Source organism: Lycium barbarum, chromosome 1 (assembly GCF_019175385.1).
Source record: "Lycium barbarum isolate Lr01 chromosome 1, ASM1917538v2, whole genome shotgun sequence".
In the NCBI taxonomy this organism is placed as follows: Eukaryota; Viridiplantae; Streptophyta; class Magnoliopsida; order Solanales; family Solanaceae; genus Lycium; species Lycium barbarum.
The window spans coordinates 74966515-74977587 of record NC_083337.1 but is presented as its reverse complement, the minus strand read 5'-3'; the positions used below and the strand labels follow the sequence as shown (position 1 = coordinate 74977587).

Here is an 11073-nt window from a genome sequence, read left to right as displayed (position 1 = left end):
CATCATGCGTGTCTAGTGAATTTCTGCCAGGACTATTATACAAACTGATTTATAGCTTGTTTTGTCAAGCTTTTTAAAAAGAGCTTATTTTACCCAAAAATAGTTTTTGTTTGGCCACTTAATTCAAAAAATATTTTTGAGCAGTTTTGTATTTGATCAAGCTTTTTAAAGTGATTTGAAGTGTATTTTTTTCAAAAGTACTTTTTACATACAAGCTATTTTTGTTAAAAAAAAGCTTTTGCTCCCAAAAATACTTATTTTTTCCTGGAAACTTAGCCAAATCGCTCACTTTTTTAAAATAATTATTTAAAAATAAATAAATTTGGCCAAACAGACTATTAGAGCCCGTTTGAATGTGATTATAGCTTTTGACTTATAAGTCAAAAGCTAGCTCTTTAGCTTGTGATTTTGACTTACTTTTGTTCATTTTAGATTAAAAACTAGTGCTTAAAAATACTTTTTCATTTTACCCAAACACTGCTTTAATTAATTAATTCCAACATTTAGCATACGAAGGAACGCCCGTTGTCTTTCCATCCGTCGAGAACAGAAGAAATAGGAATCATATTTACCCTTGTGTTAGAATTCCCAATTGAAGCTATTTACTTCCATTGAAGGTACATACATATATTGACTCATTGAAGCTATTTATCCATCTTTTTTGGCATTTATCAAGCAGGAAAAAAGCACTTTGAAAAGCATGTTGCATTCACAAATTGTGAGCTCTAAAATAGTCTATACATTTGTATTGCAAATTTCTCCTCTTTGATCCTATGCATGATTGATTCAGTGATATGTTGAGAATCTTCTTTCAGATATGATAATAACCTGCAACTATTGGGGTGTGCATTTACTAGTACAATATGCTACTATTGCGCAGAGAAGAACGGGAACAATATTTTCTTATAGATAAAATATCTTTTAGAGAAATATTAATTGTGTTTCCTATTTTGCCCTTTGTGGATTATTGGAAAAATTGTGTTTTATGCAATTATTTTTTTGCGCGAAATATTATTTAAATGTTAATGTTGTTATAGGTGTATAACAAGAGAAAAGGACAAAAATGGTCCCTTAACTATGATAGTAGGTTCAAAATAGTCCCTTAACTATGCACTTAACGGTTTTAGTCCTTTAAATTTGTTACAAGTTAACAAAAATGGTCCCTTAACTATGAGAGTAGGTTCAAAATAGTCCCTTAACTATGAACTTAACGGTTTTGGTCCTTTAAGTTTGTCATAAGTTGACAAAATGGTCCCTTAACTATGAGGGTTGGTTAAAAATAGTCCCTTAAGTATGCTTAACGGTTTGATAATGTCAGAAAATGGTGTCTCGAAACACAAAGACCGACAGACTCTATCGATTAAAACTGGGGGACTCCATCGACTAAATAAAATACACTAGACTTTAGAAATAAATTAGAAATAGCAGAAACTAAAAAAGTTGTCACTACAAAAAACAAGCGAAAAAAACGATGGACGGAAACCGATGGATAAAATCGAGGGACACTATTTTTTTAAATTTATTTTTATTGTTTTTTACGAAAACCAACGGAAGTCCATCGGTTATTTTTGAGGAAAAATGGGCGGAAACAATTTAAAAAAAAAAGAACCACTACACTGGAAGTATTTAGTTTTCTCTAGTTTTCAGTAAAAACGAATCTAGTGTATTTTACTTAGCGAATGGACTCCCTCGATTTTAATCGACAGAATCCGTCGGTCTTTGTGCTCCGAGACACTATTTTTTGACATTATCAAGTCTGTAGGTTTTTCCTCAGTTTTTTCCTATAACCGACTAACGTCCGTCGGTTTTGTCCCGAGTTATTTGACCGATCTAGAGTTCTCACTAATTTTTCTCTTTTTTTCATAGTTCTCGTCAAATCTAACAAATAGAGTTCGATGAATATTTTGTCGAGACTAAAACTGTCAACTTATGGCAAACTTAAAGGACCAAAATCGTTAAGTGCATAGTTAAGGGACTATTTTGAACCTACTCTCATAGTTAAGGGACCGTTTTTGTTAACTTGTAACAAACTTAAAGGACTAAAACCGTTAAGTGCATAGTTAAGAGACTATTTTGAACCTACTATCATAGTTAAGAGACCATTTTTGTCCTTTTCTCTGTATAATAACCATTCGGTATAGCAGCCAAAACATTTTCGGACCCAACGATACTGTTTTCGAGAGATTTGACTGTAGATAAAATAATTTTTAGAGAAATATTAATCGTGTTCCCTATTTTCCCTTTGTGAATTACTGGAAAAATTGGGGTTTTTATGATTTTGCAAGAAATTTAGGAGATTAGGATGCAAATAGCTAAAAAAAAAATAGAATAAGGCGTAAGTAACAAAAGAGCGGTCACAAAAGAGCGTATATGTCAGGGGTGCAAATGGCAAATTATCCGGAGGGAGTAGTATCTTTTTATGTTTTACCCTTTTTTTTTTTGACAATATGTTTTGGGAATCTTTCATAAGCTGTTCAAAACATTTATACGAACTGACCTAGGTTATGCATTTCAAATTTCAGACTAGAAGAGCTCCATCAACTTTACCAATGGAAATGCAAAGGAAAATCATGGTAGGAGGAGACTGACTCAGCGATTTGCCAGAGCCAATTTTAATTCACATACTCTCTATGTTGCCCGACAGTAAAGCAGTTGTGAGAATGAGTGTATTGTCTACACGATGGCGGTTTCTTTGGATGTCCGTTCCGGTGTCACCCGATTTCAACCTCCCTCATAGGCCCCCTAATGGTTACACTAAAAAGGAAGTTTCTGATTTCATAGCTTCCGCCAATAGAGAGCTTTATTATTGGAGGTTTTGCCAGAAATTCACAAGGTTCAGGTGCTTTCTGCCTAGGTATGACAAGAGTTATGTTAAAGATGTTGATATATGGGTACATTTTGCAACTAAAGTTGCTAACGTGGAATGTTTTACACTTGGGTTTTGCTGGGAAAGTGACCCAATATATGAGCTTCCTCAGTTTGCATATAACAATACGTCGTTGAAGAGGTTGAAATTAGTCAACTGTGAACTGAACCCTTCTGGTAGTATTAACTGGAGCAGTCTCGTTTTTCTTGCAATTGCGTGCCTGAATTTGACAGATGATGTGTTGGAAAAGGTATTACCTGGTTGTTCCAACTTGGAGAGCTTGGAACTGGTTGGTGATTTGGCTGTTCGTCGTTTGGAAATCAGCTCTGTGAAGCTGACATCTTTGACCATAAGAGACTTCCAGAATGAGAATCTTGATCGTCGTCTCAAAATATTAGCGCCCCATATTAAATATTTTGAACTTTTGGGGTGCTGCGATGAGATATGCTTGCAGCAGAGAAATGTGGCTTCACTTGTCAGTGCAAACCTATTTTTAGATTTTGTATATGCAGAACGGAACTCGGAGGAGAAGTGTAGATATTTTAAAGAACTTCTTCATAGGGTTTCCCATGTCGAGAATCTTGGATTGAGTCGCTGGTGCATCGAGCTTTACTATCCAAAATTTAGATTTCTTTTTCGTTTTGTGACTTTTTATGTGCTACTGGATTCATGACTTTAATAATAGTAACAGGACCATTACTTAGGATAATGCAATAACTAAGTTGATAATTACTAAAGAATTACATTCTCGTGACCAATTTGGGTGGACAGTGGCAGGTAACTGAAATAAGATCTTTTGAACAAAATTTTGGATGATGAACAAAATGGACAGAACGACCTGTAAAATTTGGATTGATTTACATTCTTCATGCTCTTTCTTCTAAGTCATGTGTGTTTAAAGGTCCGTTTTTTGGATTTCCAAACCAACCTTGAACACTTTGACATGTCAATAACTAGTCATATAGTCCAAGTTGTTTTTATAGATTATTCAACAATTAGCATGCCACTAATTGTGTTGCATTTCTTTTTTTTTTTTTTTTTTTTTGACATATTTGATTTATAAGTGCCTTTCCATACTGGAGCTGAAAGGCTGGCAGTCTCCGCCATCAAGACGGAAATTCTTAAAAATTGACACAGCCTTGGAACAGTTGGACTTCCCTGGAATATGCAGCCTTCTACATGTTTCACCGAATCTTGAGACATTGACCATTGACCGGTGCAATCGCAAACCAAGAGTAAGTTTTTCTTTAGACATTTGTTTTTGGTACTTCATGTTATTAATATCAAACAACTCTTAGTGGAAGAAGAAGACTGTATGTATCAACATATTTCTCATCTTAAGTGCTTTAGGAAAAGTCATACAATTGATTATTTCGTTTCATGTAAAGCGTTTATAGGAACTTTGTTGTTCTCTCAATTTATTTTCTTCAAGAAAATAGTTCAGCTTGAGTTTCTTTGAAAAAATTTCATGTTGTCATTGTCAAAATTGATTGTTTGAGTTAAGGTTTTTTTTTTTTTTTTTTTTTTTTTTTTTTTTTTTTTTTTGTAGTTGTAGGATAAAGATATATAATTAAGGGATACTACTCACTTTCATGCGAGGAGATAAAATGTCAGCTTTTTAACTTTTTGTTTTTTGCAAGTAAGTAACATTTTCTAAGCATTTGACATGTTCCTTGAATCTTAAAAATCACCACCTCCCTTTTTTTAATCCACAATCAACTCCTTCACTTTCTACTACCATCTAAGGAGGATAACTAGTTAATGTTGTGAATTCTTCCCTATAGGGTCTACTGTCAAAGCACACAAACGAGGATGAACAGAGCAGGAGGTTTGAGACACATAAGTTTAACTGCTCATTGCTACATTTGAAGACTATCAAGTTCATTGACTTTCATGAACCGCTAAGTAGATATGAGTTTGTATTTCCATTTGAAAAATATCTGCTCAAGAATGCAACAGTGCTAGAAAAATTTGTCATTGCTGCAGAATTTGAAGGGAGTGATGTGCCTCAGGATTAAGTTAAAATGACATAGGAGTTCCAAAGCTTCCCAAGATCCTCCCTGCATGCTTCAATTGTCTTTTCTTATTGACACCTATCGTTTGTACTGATAACAACATATTTTGACAGCTGTTACTTTATGTGTTGAACTGGTTTATAGCTGATAGACTAGGCTTGGATAATATCTGTCAGTATCCAAGGAGTTGTTAGAGTTCTTTATGTCTAAGTAACAATGTATTCATTCTCTAATTATCATGTGAGAAAGTTTCCTCTAAATGTTTTGTGGTTTCTATTCATATTACTGTATCCCGAGCTTGTTTTTGTACTATGAAAATTAAGGTTGAAAGCCAATCTTCCAAAATAGTAGTACTGCCAGATTCATTACGTGTCGAAGGACTTGTTTCATTGGCCTGAATTTTTTTTTATTGGTGGAAAAGAAACTTTAAAATATTTAAACTCTTCCACCACCTTTTCACGCAGGTATAGCAGTTGCTCTCTCCCACTTTATTTCTTTCCTAAACAAAGATTGGAGGGAGATGGTGATGAGGTTTTTTTCTCCAAGAGTTCTCCTCAAGAATATCTCTAGTCCAGGACGTCTCACCTGTTATAGAGTAGATCCCGTTGCACGTATCTCAGTTTGCTGCTGTGACCAGTCCACCAAGTCAAAGTCCAAGGTTTCCACTTTCCACCAAGTCTGTACTGCAGAACCCTTTTTTTTTTTTTTCCATTTTCCTCCTCGGCGTCCCCGGGATCTGAGCACAGCCCATTCTATGATGAGAGGAGAAGAGCCCCTAAGGTAACTTTTCAATTATATTAATATATCTAAAAGAAAAGTGGTTGACATTGAGATAATGCTTTTTCAGAGTATGTTCGCAAACATTGCTTAGTCCCTTGGAAGTGAAGCAAATAATGAAATCAAAGAAAAAATGTTCTGCTAATCAGCTACTACCAGAGCTTGATTGTTAATGGATTTCCTTTTAAGCCTGATGAGAGGGGCAAAACTTTTTGGGTGCCCTTTACTCCCTCAGAAGTTGAAGCCTGGAAGTTATTAGTATGACAAGGAATTTGAACTTTGGAGAATGGTAGCTTAGTTTATTGAAGTTTAACTAATTATTCCTTGTAAGTTGTAATCCCTATTGGGAAGTGAGAATGTTAATGCAACATTGACTTCTTAATTCAATAGGAAGGAGAGAGATCTAACAGAATTCTGAGTTCAAATCTGAAGTTTACCGGGAAACTTAGTCTGCATGCAAGCAATGAAACCACACAGGTCTATATAGTGGCCGGGAGATAACAAAACTGGAACTCAAAGTGCTGAAGGTGTGTCCTTTGTACTACGACTAAGTTTCCATTCATAACACCAATATTTTTGGGCAATAAAACCTTTACTATCAACTATATAAATGAAGTTTTCCTGTTTGTTAGCAATAAAAGACTTTTCCTCTTTTTTGCTCATATTTGTGACTTATTGTCATACTGCATCTCTTACGGATTTCTTCCACAAATGTTAACTGTAACACTTATTTTCATACTGCATCTCTTACGGATTTCTTCCACAAATGTTAACTGCAACATTGATTTTTTCCTGACCCTATTACTGCTGCAACCGTTTGTCCTCCATAAGTGTTGGGTCATTTTACTGATATGCTATAAAGTTATTAAATATACATCTATGTCATCATTTATAGCTCTGAGATTACTGTTCTAAGAGTGATTTTTGGATAGGAAAGTCAAATGCTCCTTATGTTTTGTATCTGTTATCATCTTCTAATTAAAACTAGTTGAACTATAAAGTGGTTCCCCATTCGTATTGTGATTTTGCTACTCTTACTTTGAGACTCTGGCTGCATATTGAGTCTGGAATCTGGGCAGAAGGTATTGAATTCCTTTTTGGGTGAAATGCTTTGTTAACACCACCATATTGAAGAAATGCACACTATTTTTCTTACAGGTAAAGAGAATGCGAACTATTCAATGCATGTATTTTCGCTGAAAGTAGGTTTTGATACCGCTAAAGGCCAATCCATAACTATTTCAGTGGATCTTAGTGTAAAAATGCGCTGACCCCCTTAGAATAGGTAAGTTGAGGAATTTGGATGTGCTCAAAGAGATCCTTTTTACATCAAAACTTTGAACGCTAACATGAATCTGCTGAAATATAAGGCTGATCTTGTTGAACCTTCCAAAGTTACTTCAGCTGTGCACCTCAGTGGTTACTGAAATTACACTTGGACCCAACTCAAGAATCTGTGACAAGTGACCACCTAACCTACATTAAATCACACAATAAAAGACCGCCACAACAATCAGCATGTCAAAACATTGTCAACCAACAAAGGGATGAACCTAGAAGATATACCACTGTTCCAATTTATTTAGAGCAGAAAAAGGTTCAGAAGCTACTTTTACTTGGACTTGATAGTTCTGGAACAAGCACTATTTTCAAACAGGTAATTGCCTTTGTTGGATCTGTCTAAGTTTTTTGCTCATATTGGTTGTTCTTTCTACTGCACAGTGTTCCTTTTAACCAAAACATGTGACAAAGTGTTAAGAATAAAAAATGTAATCCAATCATACTCTGGTAACCTGTAGTATAATAAACCATGAACATATGAAATAACTATACAGCCTTTTTTTTTTTTTGATAAGTGAGGATCAATATCATTAATGTAATCCAAGTAGGTACTATCAAGAACATTAGAAATTGTGTTCCAACACGTCAGGATTTGGTCTTATACACCAACTTTCATAGCTTCTATCTCAACACTATGTACCTTTCGGCTTTAGTAGAAACAACAGTTTTCTGAAAACCTATCTTTGGGCAGCTCAAAATGAATTGCCTCCACAGGCAACCCAAATTGAATTGAAATCCAAGAATCTTATTAGTATATTACGAATTACAACCTAACAGTTTTTAAACGTATGTGGACATTCTATCTCATAGAACAAGGAAGTAAACTGAAGATCCAAGTTTGAGACGAAATGAGTACTTTGTCGCATGGCAATGTATCTAGGTGAATGATTGGCTGTGCACTTGTTTGTCTGATTTCATTTCCTCTTCTCCCTCCTGTCTGTGCCTATGGCCTCCTCTTCTGCCTTGTCGCATATGCATTTTGCTAGTGACTTTAAAAAAATTGTAGAGGAAGATAAAGAAAAAAATTGTAGATATACTATATTTTACTGCTACAGAGTGTCACCCATGCTCAACTATTCAAAGTTACTGAACAAAATTTATTGGATTTTTCTTCAATAAGATTTATAAGAAGTGAAGTTGAGTTACATCAATGTGTGCCTTTATATATTAGGATTTTATTTCTAAGGTTCAGAGTATAGTCATTTAGGTTCATGATTGTGAACATACGCATTATGAACATCCTAAAAATGAAGCGTCTCTTTATGCATTTTAGCAACTGAGTTCCATTATATAGGTTGCGATGTCGAATCTGCCAAAAGTAATCAGTGCATCTACTCCTTGAACCCGAGGTTGAAGCATTTCTTTGATTGGCTACTGGATATCATTGCCACTGGAGAATTAGATGCGGTTTTTCCTGCAGCAGTACGTTAATATATTCTCCAGGTCGAAGAGGTGTGGACGGATCCTACTATACAGGAAACATACAAGAGAAGATATGAGCTTCACTTCCTTCCAGGTTTCTTCTTGAGCATGGTACTTTTCGGAGTACAGTAGTCTTAGTTAATCAAGTTGTCAAATAGAAGTCTTTAGAGCATGTAGTTGCATAAGAACATTTTTGCATTGAATATCTCAAATGTGCATGGACAATCAGTTATTTCAGTAATTTAGTTGGATCTGAGTTGTGGACCATATGTCGTTGATATGCATTTGTCAAGAACATTTGTGACTCAGCTGTATACTGTTACAAAGAGTGATATTGACTTTCTCCTCAATGTTTCTACTTATTAACTATTCTCTTTTAAGTACAAAAACATTTTTGACTTTGTCGAGTGACTATCATATAAGCAATTGCTGCCAGAGGGTAATTTCACCAAGTAATGTAGAATCTTTGGTACACCTTCTAATGGATACATTCTCAATTTGATTAATGCTAACCACTGCAGAAGATATACAATGGTTACTGAATTGACTTTGTTTCTTCTATGGTTTGTAGGCTGTTGAGATATCAGAGCAAGATATGTTGTAGCCCAACAGATACATTTCTTGGTGTTGAATGATAACAAAAGTTTTCTTTTAGTTTTAGATGTTCAGAATTCTCTAAAGGTACTCTACTTTGACTCATGTTTGTGATGGGCAGTGTAATTTTTTATTTTGCATGTAATACCACCTTCTGATGATTAAAATATATCTGCAAAATCTTCTAAGTCGTCAACTTGTATATTCCAGTATTTCACTGCTGTAATTAGTCTAAATGACAAAATTAACAAGCATATTTCCTCTAAGAAGAGAACTAAGGGGGTCAAAAATGGCAGTTGAGATGGCGAGTGTGCTGTGGGTATTACTGAAGGAAAGAAACAGCAGGGGCATTGAACGAAAACCAGAAGAAGCCACTCATTACTGAAAACTGCTTTTTGGGGTAAATTAACTGAAAGATGTTAGTGAAAATATTGCTGTGATAGATGTCACCTTCAGGATTAGCCTGAGTTGTATAGAGTTTTTGTACTCACCAGCACAGGCTTGGTGCTCTGTCAATTATATTAATGAAGTCTTTCTTTGCTTCTAGAAAAGTAGAAAACATTATGCTAGTTAGGTAATGAAGACGTCCAGAAAGGGACCACTGATCTGGGAAAGAGGTCCTCCCCTAGTCCAACACTGTAAAGATAGATAAAGTTGATGTTCGGTATGACATCTATTGGAAGAAATATGATAATAGAACGATCACAGGCGGAAAAGTTTGTGGACTAGATGACAGACTAATTTCATTTTAATTGTTAGGACCAATAATTGTAACTACATTACTCGTGTACAAAACATATGTTACCTATGTACTTGTCTAAAGTGAGATGAAGCAATCTCATTTTAATGGTTTCGGGCTGACAATTGCAACTACATTGATGGAGCTAGCCTCCTGAAATTATATGTGGTATAAGGTGTATTTATCACTTGCCATTATTTAGATACATGATTTTATGTCCTGCCTGACAGGTACCAGCTGATTAGATAAAAAGCCAACGGAATGAATGAAGGATGCAAGTGGAAGGAAATGTTTCTGTTGTAGTAATTTGTGTGGCCCCCTCAGTGACTATGATCAGCTATGGCTGTCTCTGCAGGACAGTGGTAGCGATACACTATTTCAGAACAAGAATCAGCATGTCAAAAACTCTTTGAAACAATGGTCAGACATCCGTGTTTCAAAGAAACCCCATTCGCTTTAATCTTGATCAAGTATGATTTGTCTGAGGAGAAGGTCGCTTGTGTACCGTTGGACTCTTGCAAATATGTTCAGCAATTCCAGTCTAGTGCGAACTCAATATAGTAAACAGTCACTAGCAAACCAAGCATATTATTTGGTCGCCATGAAGTTTAAAGACCTCTATGCTTCTGTCACGGGTAGAAAGCTATTTGTGTGGAAAGCTCGGACAAGGGTGACGTCGATGAGATGTTCAAGTATATGAGGGAGGTTGTGAAGTGGGATGAGGAAAAGAAAGAGACCTACTATGGTGGAGCAGATGGCTCCATTTATGAGGGAAAATTGCTTTTTTCAACTTCATAAACAACTTCTCCTACTATTCAGAATCACCTATTTTTTTCTAAAGGCTTAGCTAAACACTCTAACTCTCCAGAATAAATATTTTCTTGAAAGCAAAAAACGTACTTTTGGCTTCTCATAAATTTGGCCAAACAAGCTAAAAATATTAACTTTTGACAAACTTAAGAACCAAAACAATTTACTAATACACTATTTTATCATTTTCTCCATAAGCCAGAAATGGATAACATACAAAATCTGTGATATACCTTTGTCCTGAATTCTACTCAACTGAAAGTTGGACTCCATGGAGTTCAAAACATACAAAACATACTTTATGTACAGGGAGCAGTTTGTTAAAGATGATTTATGGATATACTTTGCAACTAAAATTGCTAATCTTGAAAGTTTCACTTCAATTTTACTGTTACAAACCAGAAATGAATAACATACAAAATCCGTGATATACCTTTGGCCTGAATTCTACTCAACTGAAAGTGGTACTCCATGGAGTTCAAAACATACAAGACACACTTTATGTACAG

General features: G+C 35.2%; 1 protein-coding gene and 1 pseudogene across 5 annotated transcripts; both read left to right on the top strand.

Moving 5' to 3' along the window:
* Window positions 1–492: 492 nt before the first annotated feature.
* Window positions 493–10606, top strand: LOC132635942 (F-box/LRR-repeat protein 25-like). 5 transcript variants are annotated; one of them, XM_060352563.1, is made up of 8 exons: window positions 2366–4101; window positions 5346–5661; window positions 5729–5947; window positions 6049–6185; window positions 6817–7315; window positions 8294–8515; window positions 8993–9102; window positions 9985–10606. In XM_060352563.1, exon 1 carries the CDS (start codon window positions 2631–2633, stop codon window positions 3537–3539), a length of 909 nt encoding a protein of 302 aa, XP_060208546.1. In that variant the 5' UTR covers window positions 2366–2630; the 3' UTR covers window positions 3540–4101; window positions 5346–5661; window positions 5729–5947; window positions 6049–6185; window positions 6817–7315; window positions 8294–8515; window positions 8993–9102; window positions 9985–10606. The 5 variants fall into 5 exon arrangements, with proteins under 5 accessions (XP_060208554.1, XP_060208546.1, XP_060208572.1 ...); XM_060352589.1 differs by lacking the exon at window positions 5729–5947; XM_060352571.1 differs by lacking the exons at window positions 6049–6185; window positions 6817–7315; window positions 8294–8515; window positions 8993–9102; window positions 9985–10606 and adding an exon at window positions 493–617 and having other exon boundaries at window positions 2523–4101; window positions 5729–6040.
* Window positions 3691–10606, top strand: LOC132612325 (uncharacterized; annotated as a pseudogene).
* Window positions 10607–11073: the final 467 nt, after the last annotated feature.